We start from the raw sequence: 22,970 nt of genomic DNA, 5'->3' as shown, positions 1-22,970 counted from the left end.
TATGGGGTAGCAGCTAAACCTATAAATTTTGTTAAAAAATACACCATGTGATGATCTGACCAGACGCAGGTATAGATGTTTGAAACAACTGAATTTGCTAATATAATTGGGGTACAAAAGATATAGTCTCATCTTGTGGAGGTATTATGAAGGTTTGAGTAGAATGTGTATTCTTTAGCACCAATGTTCAAGGCTCCCCAGCTGTCAATTAGTGGTAAGTCTTGTAGCTTTTTAGACACTTAGGAAATGCCTTAGACCAGGGATATGCAATTAGCGTACCTCCAGCTGTTGCAGAACTACAACTCCCATGAGGCATAGAAAGACTCTTACAGCCACAAGCATGACACCCAGAGGCAGAGGCATGATTGGGACTTGTAGTTTTGCAACAGCTGGAGGTACGCTTATTGCATATCCCTGCCTTAAACATTTGACGTAGGATTGCTTCTATCCAAAAAGGGGTGAGCCACTATGTTGAAGTTCCCCTCCTAATATTATATGAGGAGAGTGATACTTTTCACGGGTTTCTAAAAATGAATGAAAAAAGGTTGAAGAAGCTTAACTAGGAGCATACATATTTTCTATAGTGAGCTCTTTGCTTAGGATAGAACCCTTAAGTATCAGGGACCTACACTCTCCTCATCTCGAAATACGTTTTGTACCTCGAGAATGAATAATTTATAAAAATTGCTACACCCCTATATTTGGAAGAGAATAGTGTAAAGAAGGATTGGTTGTATGCTTTATTAAAATATTTGGGGTGACCCGAGTTGGCACAATGGGTTTCCTGTAAAAGAATTATCTTAGCGCCCAGGCATTTGTAATGGTGCAATGCTTTTTTCCTCTTGATAGGAGAATTAAAGCCTTGAACGTTGTGCGATATACACTTTGGGGTTGATTTACTTGGAAATGCAGTCACTATCAGGGGCGGACTGACAACTCATGGGGCCCCCGGGCAATAGTAGAAGATTATGGGGCCCCCAGGCAATAGGAGATTATGGGGCCCCCAGGCAATAGATTATGGGGCCACACAGTATACACACATACAGTACACACACAGTATGCATACACAGAATACACATACAAACACTGAAAAGGTACTGGAGAGGCGGGGCAGCTATAATCTTGGGATTTTTTTTTAAAACACAGATTTTTACATGCTGTCCCTGGTTTTATTGAGGCTGGCAACCCTGATGGTGCCCCTTAGTGGCATGGGGCCCTTTGGCAGTGCCCGAGTGCCTAAATGGTCAGTCCGCCCCTGGTCACTATAGATCTGAGGGGAAGATCTGAAATGAGGGGAAGCTCTGCTGATTTTATCATCCAATCATGTGAAAGCAAAAATTCTGTTTTTTTTTTTTTTTTTCCTTGCATATCCCCCTCAGATCTACAGTGACTGCACTTCCAAGTGCACTTGTAGTGCACAGTGGATTTGCCTTTAGTAAATAACCCCCATTATGTCCACATGGAAGTGTAAAAATAACGACCATCATAAAAATCAGCATTAAACATCAGCTTATTTCTAAAGCACGATACACATCAGATTGTATAAAATGTATGTAAAAAATGCAGTCATGTTAAAAATATAAATGCGTACCCTAAGCGATAAAAATAGGAAAGAACAAAAAGATATGAACAAAAGTCATGAAAATGTACGGAATGACTATCAGGATCAGATAACTCTTGCGTTACTGATCTCCAAAAACATTTAAAGAGCCTAATTCGTCTCATACTCAGTTTATCAGATGTAAATAGTTTGGGAATTATATGTATGACAAAAGAAACAATACAAATTGGATTATAAAACAACTTGAAAAACATTGACATCAAGTAATCTGAGTAGGGAAGCAATACACTAACACGGAGAAAGGAAATGAGCAATCAAAATGATAATTTAGAAAATGTGATGATTCAAATAGAAAAAACAAACAAAAAACAGATGGAACAAGAGGCTTATACCTATTGTCTCTTTTGTATGAAGGGTCTATTCATTGATTCCTTCAGTTGAGGGGTGGGGAGAGTCAAAACAAACATAACAGGCATGTTAAATGATAGACCCAGGACTACATATTACTTCTGACAAAAATGTATATCCAAGTTGGGAAAGGACAAAAATGATAAAAAGATAATCGATCTGAGAGATGGTATGGTCCAGTCTGAGTCTTATGCTGCGTACACACGATCGGAATTCTCGTCGGAAAAAGCTCTGATGGTTTTCCCGACGGAATTCCGAAGGAATTCGGCTCAAGCTGTCTTGCCTACACACGGTCACACCAAATTCAGATAGTTTATAACGTGGTGACGTACAGCACGTACGACGTGACTAGAAAAAGGAAGTTCAATAGTCAGTAGCCAATAGCTTCTGTCCCGTACTTGAATCTGAGCATGCGTGATTTTTGGCATGTCGGAATTGCATACACACGATCGGAATTTCCAATAGAAAGTTTTTCCGTTGGGAAAATTGAGAACATGCTATAAATTTTTGGCTGGCGGAAATTCGACAGCTAAATTCCGATGGAGCATATACACAGTCGCATTTTCCAATGAAAAGCTCTCATCAGTCTTTTTCTGGCCGGAATTCCGATCATGTGTACGCGGCATAAGTCTATTAATAGGCAGTGTATTATTCAGTGGCAGCTTGTCCATACGGGGCGCAGGGGCGCCACCACCTTAATCCATATGTCTGGCCCCTAATTTACATGCAGGGCACCGGTTGTATGGATTCCAATGGGTTTTTTTTTTTTTTTACCCAAAGCATGTGATCAGAGCAGGAGGCTCTAATAGGCTTCAAAAAGGGTGGGCTTTGGACGCAGAGCACTCTTCCTTCTTTCTGACTATTTTAGTAAGCCCCCACCCACCCATCACCCAGTCACCGATCAGCTTGGCAAATTTCCCCAGATGGATGATAGGGTTGCCACCCATCCAGGATTCACCTGGGCAGTCTGGGTTTTGAAAGGTGTGTCCAGGTTTCAGACCACCTGAAAACCAGACACATTATTTAGAATGGACTGTGGCTCCCCAAGTACCACAGCGAGCATAGGTGTGCACATGGGCCACACCCCTGTACGTGGACAGGAGAGGAAAGAGGGCTTGATCTGCTCCTCCCTCCAAGTGAGTAATTACACAAAGGTTAGGGGGGACTCAGATGTAAGGGGGGGGGCTTTGAGAACCCTAATGTATTTGGGAGGTTTGGTGAGCAGAAACCCCCTTAAACCAGAGTCCACAGCGTTGCCCCTTAAAAATACAATTTTGCCGTGCATGGCTAAAGTGTTCGGGTTTGGCTTGAAGAAAAGGTGGCAACCCTAACAGATGATCTGTCTTAGTTTCCTACCTGCGATGAGGAGGGGGGGGGGGTGTTTGCCCCCCCAAATTGTATCATTGTTCGTTATATGTCAGTAAACTTGTTGTGTATGATTGGGAATGTAAAAATCTGGAAACAACTTTTAGGAAAAAGAATAGACATAGAAATTGTAAAACTTATATAAAATTGGATGTAATAACAAAAACAGTCACTAGGTGTCACCAAGAGCTCAGGCATGTCAGAGCTACAGTCATGACTTTCCATCAGTAGGAGAAATCGGAGGATGACTATTCCCAATAGTTTAAGAATACCCAAAGTGGAAATTCAATATTGAAGGGAAAAAGAAGTGGCAACTTTTACAGTGTATGACATTCTTTGAAAGCAGGATGTAATTTAGGAAATCAGCGTTTTGGATTCTGAGTCGTCCTCTTCTGGAAGCTGGTGTTTGCCAGAAAGGTGATAGCCGAAGGGTTGGTGGGCGGCCAGGCAATGGAGTCTGGATCGAATGAACCCAGATTAACTCATTCACGCCGCCATAACGCAAAACAGAGAAGCATGAGGAGATGAGACGCTACACACCACTGGGTCAACAAGTAAAAAGGAATGTGAACGGCCTCAGCCTGAGCTCCTCCTGAGCCCCATCACTGATGCATTTCGCCCATTTAGTGCATCAGAATGGTTCTCAGGTACAGGCTCACATTTCTTTTCACCTGTAGAGCTAGTGGTATGCGGCGTTTCTCATCTCCTCAATCAGCTGGTTTAACAATCTAGTGCAGTGATTCTCAACCAGGGTTCCGTGGAACCATAGGATTCCGCCATAGGTTGTTAGGGGTTCCTTCAGCATTGGGCAATTTCTGCCTCTCAGATAAGTTCCCAATGACACCATTGATCTTTTTAGCTATCTGTAAGGAGGTAATTCTTCCCAATGACCACAAGTGTAAGGACCATTCCTCCCACTGACCATCACACTAATTTATCATGAGTTGTAGATTTCTCATTTTTAGCAGGGGTTCCCCGAGACTGGAGAACTATTTCAAGGGTTCCTCTGTTGAAAAGGTTGAGAAAGGCTGATCTAGTGTCTCCAAAGTCTAAAGCATCAGTTTTGGATGGACTTACTCTAAAGTTTAACTCTGTCATCTGTTTCTAGTGCAGTTTGAGGGCTCTGGATGGCAATGTGGATCTCCCCATATGAGGGCACGTCTTCTACAGTCCACCCCAAGGAGCCCAGTGAATCTGCGACCTTCTAGTCCGGACCTTACAGCAAACCAAAGGGAACACGGCTCACCGCCCAAAGAGCTTGACTGCTCAAGAGTGAGGAAGCCCATTTGTGCCGAACTGCAAAGACATGGGTGAGTTTTCCATCTGGATTTAATGCAGCAATGTGCATAATGACAGATTTATGATTCTGATTACTGGGTTAACACCTAAAGTGTATTTAAACCAGTGGTTGTCAACTTGCAAGGTAAAAAAAATAAAAAATAAAAAAGGGGGCCTCAAATTGACTCTCAATGTCTCCAAAGGGCCACATAAAACATTTTATTATATGTAATGCTATAGAAAACTATCACTGTGGACTGAAGACTTACAAGAGGAAACGGTGTGGGATTGTTCTACTTGGGTGGATGGAGACTGAACTCCTACTGTAGGCCAGTGGTTCCCAACCCTGTCCTCAAGTACCCCCAACAGACCATGTTTTGGGAATTTCTCTTAGATAAAATAGCTGTCCAAAATACCAAGCCAGTGATTTAAAGCACCTGTGCAAGATAAAGGAAAACCTACAAACATGGTCTGTTGGGGGTACTTGACGACTGAGGTTGAGAACCACTGCTGTAGGAGACATCTAGACACTAGGAGCAAGGAACACGAAATTGCTAAAGATCACTGCTATTAAAGACTCCATTTGCAAACAATGCTTCCACTACTGACGTCTGGGGCCCCAAGGGCTTCACTTCAAACAGGGCTGCTGTTAGAAATCACGGGGGGCCACATACAGGCTACCTGACAGTTGCCCCCTAGCTGAAAGTGACTGAGGACATAGATTTATCAGTCCCTTTCTCCGCAGTCTCAGCTGCACAGGTGAATGAATAAGAAGCACTCTGAGGCTTCCTGCACATTCATAAACGGAAGCATAGTAAGCACAGTTTACTATGCTTCGGTGATGAATGGCACAGGGGTGATCTTTACCGATCACTTACTGTGTTCATGGAGGAAAGGAAGGGGCCAGTTAAATTATATATTTCCCAGCCCCTTCCCCTGTTCTCCATTCTGAACCATCTCAGTGTGCACCTGCAGCAGCTGCCGGTGGGAGAAGAGGGAAGCCAGAAGCACTGCAGGGGAAAGGGGCACACAGAGGGGCCCGGGCAGCAGATGGAAGGGGTGCATGTGCTATAACCAATCCCCTTGTAGGGCAGCCGGAGGAAGGGAGAGGAGGAGAAGCTGGCGGCGACGCAGGGGGAAGGAAGAGGAGGAATAATGTCTGCAATAAAACAATACAGGTGCCCAGGCTCCTCATTTGAACTGATGGGGCCCGGGCCCAGTACAGGAGAGCTGGCTGTACTGCCTTATCATCAACCCTGACTTCAAACACTGAAGGGCCACAGGTTGAGCACGGGCGATCTCAACCCAAGAATAAAAAGGTAATATATTGTAGCGCAGTGGTGGCTACGGTAGTTTTTATTTTTTCACTTCTTTCCCCTTTATTGTTACCTAGCGGTCTTGCCAGTAACACATTTCCTGTCCTAGGGTGACAACGCAATGCAGACAGAACCACAAAAGCTTCTTCCTCTCCTCATCTTCATTACATAGGATAAAGGAATTCTGTCGTTTAGAAGCTCACTCTAGTCAGGGCTGTCTGACTGGACCGTAATATTGACTGGACCCTGGGCAAACATTTTCTTGGGCCCCCTCTTTTATGCAATTTCACTCTCCACATGCTTTGAGACATACAATAAATAGCAGCTAGACTCAAAATCAGTTTACTGAATCAGTTTAGGCAGCAATTGTGATTGGTTGCCAGAGGTTAGAGTGTATCATCACCACTCACTTACTGGCTGCTAGAGGTTACAGAACACATTATGGCTCACTGTTATTTTCTAGAGGTCACAGCACGACTTCTGCTTGTTTATTGGTTGCTAGAGATTACTGTACATCAATACTGCTCAATGAATGATTGCTAGAGGTTACTGAACATCTATACCACTCACTAATTGGTTGTTAGAGGTTACTGCACATTATTACTGCTCACTGATTGTTTGCTAAAGGTTACAGCACATCATCTCCACCTCCAATTTGCTTACTTTTGCAGAACAGGCTGATGTTAGGCTTAATGACCACAGTTGTAGGCAGGACTTACAAGCATGCTCCTTTATCTCCCCTGTGGATAGCATTCAGCAGAAGTGATGGTGGATGTGACCTCAGACAGAGATAATATACATATGAATGCCGCCTCTATTTACATATCAATGCCATGGTCCAGTACTATTTACATATTATTGCCACCACTATTTACATATACATTTAGGTTATTTACATGTAAACACAGGGTCTGCAGGTGAGTCATCTGAACATGGAAATAGGGCAGAGCTGGGCAGCAGCAAAAGAAGTTTATTCTGAGATATTGGGACACAACACTGGACTAAAACATCAAGGGATAAGGGAAAGTATAATGCAGCTGCTTTGGGCCCCACTACAATGATGGGGCACAGGGCAGTTGCCCCTTTTGAAACGGTCCTGACTCTAGTGTTACATATAGTCAGCGCTGGTTTCTTCCAGATGCTGCTTGAGCCCTTTGCTCTCTGTATACTGAACACAGGGTGTCGCTCGCTTGGCACTTCTGCCATTCAGAGAACATCTTGCATTTTTTCAATTCATTGTTTTGTGTTATAAATGGTAGTGTGGTAAGAGAAAGGATTGTGCGATTGATGTCTCATCACTCTCTTGTTCCCAGGTGGTTCCATGGACCTCTGAGCTGCACTGATGCAGAGAAACGATTGCATAAATGTGACCCAGGAAGCTTCTTGCTGCGTACAGAGGCTGAAAGCATGTTTTTCCTTTCTGTTAGGCAAGTGTCATGTTTTTGGTAAATGCTCAAGAGTTAATTTATTGATTTTATGTTTCTATAGCACTTTATCTGCTGTTGGGACTGTGTCAAAAACCATGAAATCAAGCTGAGACAGAAGTACAGTTAAATCACACTTGTTTAATAATAAAAGTAAAAAGAACAAACATAGTCAAAACATAGCCAGAGTTCAGTAGCCGGAATGGATAGTCAGCCAAGCCAGAAGTAAAGGGATCAATGTAGTGGAACAGCAAGCAGGATCTGGAGCCAGAAAGGATGTCAGCAAAGCAAGTCTTGAACAGGATCGCAGGAGTCTCTGTGATGTTGACCAAGGTGAAGGCAAAGATCCACTGGACTGCATAGCTTAAGTAGGCAGGACTGATGAGCAGGATATCATCAACAGCTGATTAACTGTGGAGAGATAGGAGCTGGCAATTAGCCAACAGCTGAGCGGCCAGCTCTGAGAAGGAAGGGCTGAGCCCAGCCCTGACAGACTGTTGGTGAGGTAGCCATCTTGGACACGCTGGAGCCAATTAACTAACCAGCATGTCTTTGGAGTGTAATAGGAAACCACACAGGCATGGGAGAACATCCAAACGCCATGCGGATAATGTCCTTATCAAGACCCAACCCAAGGACTCCAGTACTGAATGGTAAAAGTGCTAACCACTCAGCGCCACTGTGCTGCCCACTTGAAAATTGTTTATATCTATATGCATTCTATTACGGTCTCTTTGCTAAAGCCAGCCATAGATGGTTTGAATCTCAGCTGGTACAGCAGGGACTGGCAGAGATTTGGTCCATGGGCAGGATCGATTTGGGTACAACCAGCATGTCAGATTTCTAGCATGTGATTATTGCCAGTGGCTATGGCTGCTAGCAATCATCGCTGTGTTTTCCTGGCATAAGTTCCAGATTCTGCACACCTGCTGAGACCATTATACTGCGGTCCCCACTGCCTGTTGGAGTTTTTATTTATTTTTCTGCCATGGAGAATGTAACAGAGGGAGCTGGGAAACACCCAAAACTTCCAGGTAGAAAAACAGAGTCAGGAATTATGGAATCTAGTTCTTGCTATTATATAAAAAGCTGTCTCAGTCCACCAGGTTCCACCTGCTGTATAACCAAAATGTAATTTTTTTCAAACTTAGATTTTTATGAATAGTTTTCATAGTACATAAGCGTATACATGCGTTACAGGAAAAAGGATGTAGTTGCATTTGTTCATGTAAAAAAAAACAGAGGAGAAGAGTTTGGATACATAACCATGTTCGATAACAGCGATTGGTAGCAGGTCTAACAGCAACAGTACTTGTATACCAGGCAAACATGAAGTAACATAGGTACGGATGCACTTGAAAGGCCGATTGGCCAACTCACATGGGTATAACACAAGATACATACGTTACTTAAGGCAATTATAAGGAATGTGCATAGCTAACATTAACATATGGGAAGACAGTAGGAGTGTAGTACATAGTAGAATTTTACGTAGAATGAATTTGCCAGAGATCATGTCAGCCGTGTGCTCCTCGGATCAATGATCCAAGGGTCCCAGTCCCTGAGGAATTTATTCTTTGAGAGGTGAGCTTTGGAGAAGTTGTGTTCCAGCTCGAAGTTGGAGTTTAAAATGGATATCACTTCTCGGAAGTCCGGAGGTTGCGAGGATTTCCACTTACGAGCGATAGCCAGTCTTGCGGCTATTAATATGTGGGTGGCTATCGTTTGTAGCTTTTTGGGCCAGGATGGAATTGCTAGTCCTAGAAGAATATCCAAGGGTGTCAGATTTGAAGCAGAGCAGTTGATTATTTGGAGAGTGTTTCGAATATGGGACCAAAAGTCCTTTAGTGATGGGCATTCCCACCAGATATGGAAAGGCGTTCCTATGGATCCGCATCCCCTCCAGCAGAGAGGAGATACCTCTGGAAAGATCCGTGCAAGTCTGTCGGGTGTATAATACCAATGATGGAATAGTTTTTGTAGTGCTTCCCAGTGTGTTGTACATCGTGAAAGCTTGGCAGGAAGAGAGAGAGCTTGGAGCCATACATTATTAGGTGGGCTGGTTGGAATGTGTTTGGACCATTTCAAGATATGGGTTTGGAGCGGATCATCTGAAGTTCGGGAAAGTTCTTTGTAAAGTTCTTTGTAAAAGTACGATATGCCTTTGCATGCCATATCGGTTGCGGTGAAGTATGCTACTGTGGAATGCAGTATCCCGCGTTGGTGAGTCCATTCGAGTTTGCTGAGTAAGGATCTAACCCTTAAGTATATATAGAAGGATTTGTGAGAGATTAGGTAAGCGGATTGGATCTCCGCAAAGGATTTCAGACGTGAGGCGGAAAATAATTTTCCTAGATCCGAGATGCCTGCTTCAACCCAGGATTGTATGGGGAGGTCAGGTAGGATGAGAGACAGTGATTGAGTAGGAATAAAGGGCAGTATAGAATGTGGTATGCCTTTCGACATTTGTGAGAGGGATGTCCATATTCTAATGGAGGCAGATACAGTGTCCAACGCGTAGTGCCGAGTTCCAGGTGCGAGAATATATGCAGACAAAAGTAGCTTGGGCTTGGTAGGCAGTATTTCCGTTTCTATCTGTGCCCAATTAGATGGGATTTTTGGATTCCACCAAACCTTAAGTTGTTCTAGGAGAACTGCTTTGTAGTATAGAGTGACGTTGGGAACCCCCATACCTCCTCTACATATTGGGGTTGTTAGGGTCTTCCTATTAATCCTGGGTTTTTTACCTTGCCAGATAAAGGCATGGAGAATGGCTTGAAGAGATCTCAGATGCACCGGTAGAAATGGGATCGGGAGAGTGCGGAAAATGTATAAGATGTGGGGAAGCAAAAACATCTTAACTAGTGCAATCCTGCCAGCCCATGAGACAAACGGGTGATTCATCCCATGGGATAATTGATGGAGCCTCGCTACGAGGACCGAGTAATTAGATCGCAGGAGTTGTGTACTGGAGGAAGTTAATTGAATTCCTAAATAAGTCAGAGACGCAGAAGTAGACCAGGAAAAGGGCGAGACTGTGGATATATGTTGGACCGTCAATTTGTCAAGGCCTAGAGCTAGCATCAGAGATTTGCTGTGGTTTACCTTATAAAGGGAGACAGCACTAAATTGACCTAAGATTTGTTGAGCTACTCCCAGGGACTGTCGTGGATCGGAGAGCGAGATTATTACATCGTCTGCGTATAGTCCTATTTTATGTTCTACTTGGCCTATTGTGATACCTTTAACGTCGGGGTTGGAGCGAATTTGTTGGGCTAATGGTTCCATGACCATAGCAAAAATTAGAGGGGAAAGGGGACACCCCTGGCGTGTGCCATTAGTGATAGAAAAGGGATCCGAGATGACTCCCGATGTCCATACTCTTGCACTGGGGGATGAGTAGAGGCACAGGATGGCTTGTAGTAGTTTGTCGGATATGCCAAACTTACGTAGGACAGCCTCCAGATATAGCCAATGAACTCTGTCAAACACCTTCTCTGCATCCAGGGAGAGGAGCAGAGAAGGCGTTTTGGTGTGTTCTGTCCACTGAATAATGTCAATAAAGCGACGGGTGCCGTCCGAAGTTTGTCTACCAGGGATGAAGCCCACCTGGTCTATGTGGATCAGTTGAGTCATCACCGTGGAGAGTCTAAGAGCCAGCAATTTAGCGTATAGTTTGGTGTCCGTGTTTAATAATGAAATAGGTCTAAAGTTTCCTGGGGTATCCGAGGGTTTACCCGGTTTGGGTAAGGTTACTATGAGGGCATTCAGACATTCCTTTGGCATTACGCCAGAGGAGGCATATTGATTAAAGGCATTGCAGAGATGGGGGGAAAGGATGTCATTGTAGTGCTTATAATATTCGTTAACAAATCCATCGGGGCCTGGTGCTTTGTGTAGTGGGAGTGATTTGATAGCTGATTGGACTTCGGCATGCGAGAAGGGGGTGGATAGGTCTTGTAGTTGAGTCGGTGTCAGTGCTGGTAATTGAACTGAAGATAGGAAAGCGTCAATAGCATCGGTGGTTATCGGGGGGTCTGACATCGTCGTTTGGAGATTATATAGGTCCGAGTAGAAAGCTGCAAATGTGTTGGCTATATCTAGAGGACTGGTCATATGTGTACCTTTAGAGTTTAGGAGGAATGGGATTTTTGTCTTGCGTTGTTGCTTTTTAATTTGTTCAGCCAAAAAGGCTCCAGATTTGTTGCTGAAGGCGTATGAGTTCAGTTTTAGTCGTTTGATGTAGTAATCGAATTTGTAGTTCAATATTTCAGTAAGTTGTCTTCTATAGTCACGAAGGGAGTCTAGCAGTATAGTAGTGGGATTGGATTTATGGGCCAGTTCCAGGGATTTAATGCGTCGTAACAACTGGTCTACCTCTGCGTCTCGTCTTTTGCGTTCTCTAGCCCCCAATTTCATAAAAAGCCCTCGCAGTGAGGCTTTGTGTGCTAACCACACCGTGGCTTGGTTGTCTACCGATGCACAATTGTGCTCAAAGAAACTCCTAATCTCAGATTCTATTTATTTTTCGTAAGTAGTATTGGATAGTAGCGATGCATTCATTCGCCACACAGAGTGATTAGTGGGGCATTGAGAAGGGAATAGGGTCAGGGAGATTGGTGCATGGTCCGACCATGTAATCGTGCCAATATGGGTTTCTGAAGTGGACAATAGAGCTTTTTTGTTTGTGAGAAAGAGGTCGATCCATGAGTAGGAGTTACCAGGGTAGGAATAAAAAGTGTAATCGCGCTCAACATCGTGTGTGCACCTCCACGGGTCGTATAGGTTTTCATTGGTCATAAACGTGGAGAGGGCGGAGGAGTCCTTCCTACTGGGATTGGTTGTGTCTAGCAAGGGATCAGGGATATCATTAAAGTCTCCACATATGATTAGGGAGTCATGTTGAACCATTTGTAATTTGGTCCTGAGGCATTTAAAAAACTTCTTTTGAGAAGTGTTGGGGGCGTAGACATTCACTAGTGTTAAGATTTGGTTATCAATCGTAGCAGTTAGTATGATAAACCGTCCCTCCTCATCCGTGTCAATTTGTTGTGGGTTAAAGGACAGATCGGAGCTGACAGCGATCATTACCCCACATTTCTTTTTAGTGTGATTAGAAAAAAAATAGTGTGAATAATTTTTATGTGTACATTTAGGTGGCTTATGTTGTGTAAAATGCGTTTCTTGCACACATATTATGTCGGCTTTTTGCTTACACGCTTCCTTCCAGAGGAGGTTTCTTTTGAAGGGTGAGTTAAGGCCCTTGGTGTTTAGGGAGACTATTTTAATTGGCATGGTGGTCAAATATGGTATAGAGTTGCACAGATGTTGAGCGCGACCACAGTCAGTACAAGACAGTGTATTACAATCTTTATATAGTACAGCAATAGCCGTTGACAAATGCGATTTACATTGTTTAAAATCTGTGGTCACTGTGAATACAATAAGATATAAAGCTCAGGTGAGTTTAGAGATGTTGGTACGTTGAGGAAGCGTCCGGCTTCAGGGACTGGTAGATCTCTCAAACGTTGTTGGGCACCAGTGGCTAACAAGGTGGTGGAACAAGGGAAGGGAGGAAAATGAGAACCAAAATAATAATTAAAAAAAAAAGTGAGAAACTGGAAAATCAAAAATACCCAAAAGTAATGTACAAGCAGATTACCTTCGTGGAAACAGAGGTACCGGAATGTACCTAATGTGGTGTGCTTGGCACACTGTAATTCAACGGGGGTGTGAAACTGAGGAAGACGCCCAGGCAGGCTTCACATACCTGGGACAGTGCTTGTCAAGGAGGGCATCAGGTTTTGTTGGACTTGTTCGATGGTCGCCGGGGAGAAGGCGGAGAATCCGTAGGGTGTTTTGCAGAGTTGTGTGACTTCGGTCGGAGAGGGAGCAGGCCCCAGTTGGTTAGCTTCTTGTAGCTGTCCTTGGGTGACAAGATTGGAACCACTTTTTGTTGGTAAGTGACTAGGAGTTTGGTGGGGAATCCCCAGCGATAAACAATATTGTGTTCTTGAAGTAGGGATGTGACCGGTGAGAATGCTCTGCGGAACTCCATGGTAGCAGGGGACAGGTCTGCAAAAAGTGACACTTTGCTGTAAGGAGCTGGAAGGGGCTTCAAGTTCCTGGCTGCGCGAAGGAGTTGCTCCTTGACCTGATAAAAGTGGATCCTTGCTAGAACATCTCGGGGTGTGTCATCCGGGAGATGGTCCGGTTTCGCAATTCTATGCGCTCGGTCGATGGTCATGTCATGAGGTGTAAGGTCAGGAAGGAGAGTGAGGAAGAGATGGTGTAGGTACTTCGGTAGCTCGTTAGGCAACACGGTTTCAGGGACACCTCTAAATTTTATATTATTACGTCTGGACCTGTCCTCGAGGTCTGCGAGTTTCAGCTTTATCTTCTGAATCTCATCCGTATGGTGGTCGTGTGCGTTCAGGAGTTCATTGTGGGCCCTGCTCATATCTGAGAGATGATCCTCTGTCATGTCTTCTTCTATCCTCCAGGCAGTCCAGCCTGTCATGTGCCTGGGATAGGGAGAGTTGCAGCTCCCTATGGAGGTCTTTCTGTAGAGTGAGCCAGGGTAGACAAGGGGGCTGAAGTAGCATGAATGGGGCCAGGGTCAGGGCCATGGTGCTTTTTAGCAGTGGGTGCTTTGTGAGGAGAGTTACAGGGAGAAGAGGCCAGTCTCTTACCTCTCTCTTGCGGAATGTCCCCTGCATAGAGCGGTGTATGGGGCAGACTGTCCATTTCCTCAAGGTCTCCTCCGCTATCCCTGTCTGATCTGGGCCGATCGCAGGGTAGATCGGGCGGCTGCGAGTTGTGCGGCGCGGAGCCTGTGTGCAGGGCGGCCTGGTCGGCGCCATCTTGGTTCCCTCCGTTCTCCATGCGGCCGAAATACTCGGTCATTCGGCGCGGTTGCGGCGGAGGATGGCGGCGTCCTGGCATACCGCGTTGTGCGAGAGAGGGTTAGTCAGTTGCGCCGGTGTAGCTGATGAAGCCTGCTGTGGAGCGGAGCTCGGTGCTCAAGCGTCCATCTTGCTCTGCGGCTAGCCACGCCCCCCCAAAATGTAATTTTTGGGTAAACTGATAATTTATTGATTCATTGGATGATTTTTGGATGTGCCAAATGTGCTGTAAATGTTGTATAGCTGTTAAAGATAAACCCCAGGAAAAGTTTAAAAGTAAGCCTGTTTAGACAATCCATAAGGTGATTTTACTACAGTGGCAGTACGTCCACAAAGGGCGCAGAAGCGCCACCCCCTCTCTCCTGGCACTGCTTTATCACCATAGATAGATTCATGCATTGCATGAATCTATCTATGGTCGTCACTGACACCCCCTGCCGGGCACCTGAATTATAGTGGCGGGGGTGGTTTTTTGGAAGCACCTCTTTAGAGCTATAGGCTCTAATAGACGCCCAAAAAGGTGAACAGCGGGCGCAATGCTGTGCGTTTGCTGTTCACTCAGCTGTGTGTTAGCAAAGCGAAGGAATTCGCTTTGCTACCACTGAACCACCTCTTGGCCAATCATGTGCTCAGGTCTGTTACCTGTCACCTGATTGGCTGAAACGTCAGGCGCTGTAATTGGATGCCTGATAGAGAGGACGGGAGAAGACATCGAGGAGCGTGCATGACACCACCACTGACCCACTGTGAGACAGATAAGTGCCAGGGATGCACACTGGCCTCATTTGATGGGGCACAGTAGCGGCAATTGATGGGGTACAGTAGCGGCAATTGATGGACATACTGACAGCATTTGATGGGGCACAGTAGCTGCAACTGATGGGCACACTGGCAGCAATTGTTGGGTACAGTAGCTGCGTTTGGGCACAGTGGCTGCGTTTGATGGGCACAGTGGCTGCGTTTGATGGGCACAGTGGCTGCATTTGATGGGCACAGTGGCTGCGTTTCATGGGCACAGTGGCTGCGTTTCATGGGCACAGTGGCAGAGTTTGATGAGCACAATGGCTGCGTTTGATGGGTACAGTGGCTGCATTTGATGGGCACAGTGGTGGCAATTGATGGGCACAGTAGCTACATTTGATGGCACAGTGGCTGTAATTGATTTTTATTTATTTTTTCACTTTGTGCCCCAGCAAAAAGTTTGATCACCAGCCGCCACTGCTTGTCTAGCTATTTATGGTCAGTCTTAACCTGTAATTTTCCTACAATGCCCATTTGAATAGGAAGCCCTGTGTGCACTGACTTAGCCACCACAAATGGCACTTTAAAATCTGTTTATTTTATGTGTGTGTGTGTGTGTGTGTGTGTGTGTGTATATATATATATATATATATATATAATATATATATATAGCTTGTAAATGTTATGTGTAAACCATGCACAGATTTTACACCCGCATTTATTCTTTTTGCTCCACAGAGGCCGCAGTAGCATCTTGCACGTTAAAGTGATCGTTATGCCAGATGGCCGTTTTATGCTTGGAGATAGTGGACCAACCTTCCCCTGTATCCCTGACATGGTGCAGCATTACATCCAGTGCCCATTGCTCTTCCCGGGGGAGGGACAAGTGTGTCTGCAGCATCCAGTGTCTGCAGTATTACAGTGATGTGTTTTAACCAAACAGTGACTCTGACTGTGGCAAAGTACAAAGCACAGGCCTTAAAGTCTACATCAACAGAAGAAGAATGGAGCAAACTGGGATCATCTATGGCCAACTTGGCATTTTAGTGGACCTTTAAAATGCTTTGCACCAAAGCAACAACTTGTTCTTCAGTTGAGACATTTTTTTTTACATTGGTGACTGTACCTCCAGCTTGGAATGGCGAACGGAAAGATCAAGGCTAATAATCAGTATCCTAAGGGTTGGCTGTGTCCTTCAGAACCTTTTGTAGCTTTCCTTCCATTCTTGGATTTGCAGGTTACATTCATGGTATCCAGTACCAGTTATTATGCACATATTTTTAAAGCACTGGTCAAGGTTTTTTCTCCTTTTTAAGGAACATGGAACCTCATCTGCTGCATCTCCTAGCATTAGCGGAGAGGTGGAGTTGCTTTACAACTGCAGAGCCTCCTCCTGGTGAAATCTGGTCATGAGGCGAGACCTTAAAATACAATTATTTGTTATAATAACCATCCTGTCTTAATGGACTGGTTTCTGTCCACCAAATATTATAAACAATAGTGAGATAAGAGCTTCATCCTTAATAAAGAGCAGTGAAGATTCTTCTGTGTTCCTGTGTGACGGTTCCAGTCACCTTAATGGTTTACTATTTTTCCTGGATTTTATTTTATTTTTATTTTTATTTTTTTAAATCTCACCATGCACTGCACAATTCTTTGACTTATCCTAAGATTTTATATCTGTCCGTACAAAAGTCTGGTATTCTATGATAGGCTTGGAAAAGCAAGGAGTGGCCATCTTGCACCACCAATAATCTCTAATTGGAATGTGTATAAGAATATAAAGGGATTTTCTCATCATATATTTTAGTTACCTCTGCTGTTGGTAGTCTTTATTAAAACAGTCACCTCTTCAAGAATTATTCAAAGTGCTGGCATGCTCGATCTGAACCATTCAGGCTGGGTTGACACTGCAGCACAGAGCGGGTCACAGCAGGGGTCCGGTGCGTCCCCGTTCACCGTTTCAGGTCTGATCTCACCCCGAATTTTTGGCTGAATTCGGACCTGAAATGGACCAGAAGATGGACAGGACTCCTATGCAGTTTGCACCGGAGCCGCTCCGGAGATGTGTGAACCAGCTCCATAGAGAGCCGGTCACAATCTTCTGACATGCAAATTGGATGCGGGGAAACCTGCATCCAGTTGTAGTGTGAACCCAGCCTGAAGGGGCTCTGTCAACTATTTACACTTCTGAAATTAAAGATCTTGCCTTTCTAGTACCTTTTTAATAGTCAGAAGAGCCTCTTTTATGCCCTCTCTAAATTAGCTTTATTTTGTTACACTGACCTAGTTTGTGCAACTGCCATACCCTTATCCAATAAGAGTGATTCAGGGCCAGCAAGGGAATTCTTACTGGAAGGAGGGGTGGTAGTTGGCCAGACAGAAGGCTACTTTCACTCTGGGGCGTAGTCGGTAAAGCGCTGTCGTTTTTTTCGGGCGCTAGCGGGGCACTTTAACGGCTGAAAAGGGGTTAAATGCGCCCACAAAGCACCGCTGCAGTGGTGCTTTGCTGACACTTTGGCGCTGCCCATTTGACGTCAATGGGCAGGGGCGCTGTAGGAGCAGTGTATACACCGCTCCTACAGCTCCTCAAAGATATGGCTTGCAGGACTTTTTTTGGCATCCTGCCAGCGCACTACTTCACTGTGAAACCACTCGGGGTTTCACACTGGAGTGAGAGGAGAGGATCTTTACAGGCACTATGCAGGTGCTATTTTTAGCACTATAGCGCCTGTAAAGCAGCCTAAGGGTCTATTCATAAAGCACCAAAATGGCCTTACTGCTGCTTTAAAAAAAAAAAAAGCTTCTCATATTTATAAAAGCACAAATTTGTGCTCTTCCCCATGGTCTGCATTTTATGAATGGGTTGTATTTATGAATGGGTTTAAGTCTAGCGGATAAGCTCCTTAAGACCCCTTTCACACTAGACCATTTTTCAGGCGCTACAGTGCTAAAAATAGTGCCTGCATAGCACCTGAAAAAATCGGCTCCATTTACTCCAATGTGAAATCCCTTGGACTTTCACACTGGAGCGGTGCGCTAGCAGGGCATCAGAAAAATTCCTGCCGGCAGCTCCTTTGGAGCGGTGAACCACTCCTCCACCACTGCTCCCCATTGAAATCAATGGGGCAGCGCTGCGATACCGCCGGCAAAACACCGCTCCAGTGGCGTTTTGCGGGTGGATTTAACCCCCTTAAAACTGCCCCGCTAAAAATAGCGCCACTTTATGGCTGACGCCCAGGGCAGCTCGGTTTGAAAGGGGTCTTAAGAGTTCACTGCTCCAAAGAAGCTTCTGGCAGGACTTTCTGATGCCCTGCCAGCGCACCGCTCCAGTGTGAAAGCCCTCAGGCTTTCACACTTGAGTGAATGGAGCCGCTTTTTTCAAGCTCTATGCAGGCGCTATTTTTAGCGCTGTAGCGCCTGAAAAATGCTCCAGTGTGAAAGGGGTCTAAGAAAGTGAAAATAGATCAGAAAGCATACAGAAAGCAACAAGAAGAAGAGGATGTCTGCTTAATAGCAGGAATTTTGTGATACCTACTTTCAGGCAGGGATTATTCTTGTAAGCATTTGCCTGAAAGGTTCACACCGAATGTGCATTATATTAATGGAGAATACAAATACAGAGGTAAATCCATTAAATAAATAATAGAAAAATATTAAAGAAACCTGTGCTGATAGGCTGCATAGAGGTTGATATTGTTGAAAATCTGAAAATGTCAGTTGCCTGGCATACTAATATAATAACCTAGGAGTCTAAATAACTGGCCTGGATTAAATATGCAGGTCAGTAACTAAAGTGTGTGTGTGTGGGTGTATGTGTGTGTGTGTGTATGTGTGTGTGTAGACTTTTTTTTCTTTCAGATATAGTAGGAAAGAATGAATACCCCTGTCCATTTTCTGTTGCTGTCTGTGTCTTTGCAAGGTAGATGATCCCTTTCTATTTGTCCTGTGGAACATTGTTAAAACTCTTACAAAAAAGAAGTGGACTTTCCTTTGTCTTGTAGAAATTTTCTCACACTTCCTGTTGCATCCCCAGGTCACGAAGTGTAAGGAAATCTCCCGAATAGGATAACACAGAAAAAAAAAAAAACTAACTGGGGTGTTAACTAGACTATTCAAAACTTAAAAAAAATAATAATAATTGGTTATACGTACACTTTAAAATCAATAGGTTAGCATACCAGCCAGAGCAACTCGAACACATTTTCAGAAAAACAGTTCAGCATTCTCAGTCTTTATAATTCTCCCGGCACAGGTTTCATTTTGGTAATAATCATCATCTAAGGTACCTGCTGTTTGGTGTGATGCAGAACACACAATCCATGTGCTGTCCTCCTTGTTCATGAAGTAGAATATGGAGTCACAACATCTTCTAAAATTAATTTAGATGGTCAGCCAAACTTTTTGTTAGCTTTGTATAAAGTGAGAAAGAGTTGAAACTTTATCACATACCTGGCTGAAAGGCGAGATGATAAAAGGGCTTCCCTGGCACCTTTAGCTCAGGTACCCCTGCAGTGGAGCACAGGATGTAAGAGGACACAGATTGGCATAAAGTCCAATCCACGGAAGCTCCCTTCTGGATGCAGGCTTGGCTGTGGGGCACTGATTCACACAGACGGGAAGGTCCCCAGGAAGACGTAGACTAGAAGCAAGCAGGTCAAGATGGTAGAACACACAGCAGACTGGAAGTGAGATCTAGACAGGCAGTGGTCCGTGGCTGAGGAGAAAGACAGCCGGTAGGGCTGTGGTCAGGAGGCAAGTCAAGGTCATACCAGAATATCAGCAGAAATAAGTCCTAGTCAGGAACTACACAAGGTCAAACTTGGAATCAGCAGAGAAAAGCATTGTTCAGGAACCAGCCAAGGTCAAAATTGGAATCAGCAGGGACAAGCTGTGGTCACTTACTAGCCAAGGTCAAATTGGAAATCTGCAGAGACAAGCTGTGGTAAGAAACCAGCCAAGGTCAAGAGCAGTGAAGACAAGCCCAAGAGCAGACCAGGTCAGCAGTGGGAAAGCAGATCTTAGGAACAGGTTCAGGTTCCAGGGTAGTAGTTGCGGCCATCCAGCAACTTCCTGCCTTAACTCTGCTACTTAAATAGGCCATCTGTTGCCAAAACTGGGTTCAGTTGTGCGTGCAAATGCAACCGGCTGGAGAAGACCTTTGTTCTGTTCATTGGCACATTTGCATGTGGTCTTCGGATACCATCCTGACAAAGTTAGTGCTATTATTATAATATATTCGTTGAATGTATAGCAACAGCTAAGAGGACTGCATGGTACATGACAAGGGCCTATTTATATATTTTCTTCACACAATATTCAGGTGTATGCTTTCACATAAATGCAGAATTTATGTGTTTAGTGGAATTCTTTAATTACGGTACATTTTGGTGTAATTGTTACTACTTTTTGTTACTATTATAGGTTTGTTTTTATTTTGAATATTCAAGCATATATAAAGCATGTCAAAGATTTTTTTTTTTTTTTAAGTACTCGAGGTGCATGACATTGAATTTCAATGTAGTCAATACATAATGCCAGTTGGGTTTGTGCACTCATAATGCAAGGGCTGCCCACATAACCATTGACAGTGACCAATAAGAAGGAAAAAAGGAAAATGTGTCACCCATAACAATAGTCTGCATTGCTTAAACCTTTTACTTTGCAGTTGGAAAGTCACAATGGGCAGGGCTTTTTTTTTTATTCCTTCTTTATGGCTAAGCCCCCTCCCCCATTGTTTTGGGGGGTTTTCAGTACCGAAAACAAGTGGAAAAGTGACCCCCACACTCACAAATCTCTAAACATTTAACCTTCACTTAATAATGACCCCTGTACTTAAGGAGACCCTGATGCCAGGCCATTTGTTGAAAAAAAAGCTCTGAGATTGTTGCTGTGTACTACCATCTTGGATTTATTGTTAGCAGCTCCAGCAGACTCAGAGCTATCAATCAAGTGGCATTCTATAGTGTTCCCCTTCAGTCCTCCCCCTGGTAGTTACATACTGTAATAGGTGGACCTCCTGTGACCCCCTGGGAGTATTATGCAGCAGGGCAGCTACTCAACACTAGACCCGCAAGACAGTAAGGATCACTATATTAGTTGTGGCTACAACAGGGATTCTCTGCTTCCACAGGCATTGGCCAAGTATGGAATATGCATACTTACATTGGTCCAAGCTAAACAAATATAACTATACAAAAATATCCACACCTAGAATTTAGCTTAAAAAATAGCTTCAGCACCTGACTGCAAAATGTTATCCATTTGATCCCTTCATTCTTATCTTAAACCTTAAAGGAAAAATGTTCTTTAGTGCAAGATGTCTTGGAATGACCCCCACCAATTAAGCACACCCCCTCCTGGTTACATACCGTACTTGCCACCCTCTTCTTCCAGCATTCTTCACTGTTCCGCCTTGCCCAGGGCTATTTACTCCTGCCTGGTTCTGCAAATGTGTGCCATGGTCCCATTCATTCCTAGGAGAGAGTCCTACTTCTGTTGACCTTTTGGAGACAACCATCAGTACCACTCTGATAGGAATGAATAAGGCTACGGCATGCATGCACAATAAAAAGGTACAGTTGCCCTGTATCTCTTAACTTCTTATCCCTAACACTAGTTAACCTGCTCCTCAAAAGTACTGGGTGTTTCTATGCCAGTATCAAAGTTTAAAGCACCCATTCCCTGTGCCCCAACAATTCAGCTCTGAGATGCTAGAACCTAAAATGTATTTAGTTTTCATCTGCTTTTTCTCATTAATAGTGGATAAATGGAGCATGATTCAAATGGGGGAAGCACGGAATGATGTACTTGCCCAATTATAAACTGGCAGTAGTGTCCTTAGTTTAAAATAAAGAAAGTGGGTTAGGTAAAACTTTCCCTATCTTTATATTTGATTGTATATTCACCCAAAACATATATAATTGTAAATGTTTATTTGCTCTTTTATAAAAGACAATGTTTTATTTTGGGTTTATTTGTGTTCAATTATTTCTTCAGTGTTTTCTCTAATCCTAGTTCAAATGTGTAACTTACTGATTTGATTTTAATCAGTTTTACAGAAGAGAACAAACATTTCAGGTTCAGTATCACATGCTGGAAACTCATATATATTGTCACTTGTGTGCCAGTTTGCTCACAACATTATACAGCATATTATGATACTGTATATGAACAATATATATCTTTGCAACATTGGGGTAGTCTATCCCACCATTGATCAACCGTGATATTCAACTTGAAGTGATATGCAAGTATCCATAGATTACATTTTGTTTCATATACAGTATCATAATATGTTGTATTTCTCAGGTTATTCACCCTTGTCTCCAAAAAATAAGGTCCTGAAGAAGCATTTTATGTGAAACGCGTTGATTTCTTGGATCAGACTAGTCAAAGGAGTGAATGTTATACCTTTGTACACATACAACTTCAAGTAATGTAGCAAAATCTGGGATTTTTTTCCCCTAGTGATGCTTTTATTAATGCTTTTTACTATGTAATAAACTGACTGTATATTTTTTAATGAAAAGTGTATGTCTTCCTTGGTACCAGTAAAGACTGTAGGGGAGAAGTATGTTTTTTTTTTGTTGCATATTGTTAGGATGTGGTACAAACAATGGCAGCTAAGTTGGACGTTCTATATTTTTATTCAATAAAAGAAAATTTTATATATATATTGTGAGGGGTTAGCTCGGCCCTGGATGGGTTCACAACACAAAATCAGGCACAGCAGACAGCGTTGTAGGTGTAAAAAACAAAAAGGTGCGGTTTTATTTATGCTACATGCAGTGAAAAATATAACAGCCAAACAAAAAAAAAAACATGAAAATAAATCCTGGTCAGCTTGACCTCTAATTACACACATAGGTTCCCTGTCTAACAACTGAGTGCAGCCTTGTGCTGCACCAGTCCCTGTCTCTGTCTCTGTTGTAGAGGTTTGCCACACAGGCGTTAACTCACCGCACAGAAC

General features: G+C 43.7%; 1 protein-coding gene across 2 annotated transcripts in view; it reads left to right on the top strand.

Moving 5' to 3' along the window:
* Positions 1–22,529, top strand: part of LOC143957682 (SH2 domain-containing adapter protein D-like) — a 77,229-nt gene extending 54,700 nt beyond the window's left edge. For both annotated transcript variants that reach the window (XM_077467373.1, XM_077467374.1), the window contains 3 exons: positions 4,443–4,644; positions 7,242–7,355; positions 15,737–22,529. In XM_077467373.1, the coding sequence (XP_077323499.1) occupies positions 4,443–4,644; positions 7,242–7,355; positions 15,737–15,923 (503 nt within the window). In that variant the 3' untranslated portion in view covers positions 15,924–22,529. The remainder of the gene's footprint in view (positions 1–4,442; positions 4,645–7,241; positions 7,356–15,736) is intronic.
* The last annotated feature ends 441 nt before the right edge of the window (positions 22,530–22,970 follow it).

Source organism: Lithobates pipiens, unplaced genomic scaffold, assembly GCF_037356315.1.
Source record: "Lithobates pipiens isolate NorthernLeopardFrog02 unplaced genomic scaffold, aLitPip1_a1.2 Scaffold_54, whole genome shotgun sequence".
Lineage (NCBI taxonomy): Eukaryota > Metazoa > Chordata > Amphibia > Anura > Ranidae > Lithobates > Lithobates pipiens.
Note: the sequence above shows the minus strand (reverse complement) of the source record. Positions and strands in the feature narration are given on the sequence as shown.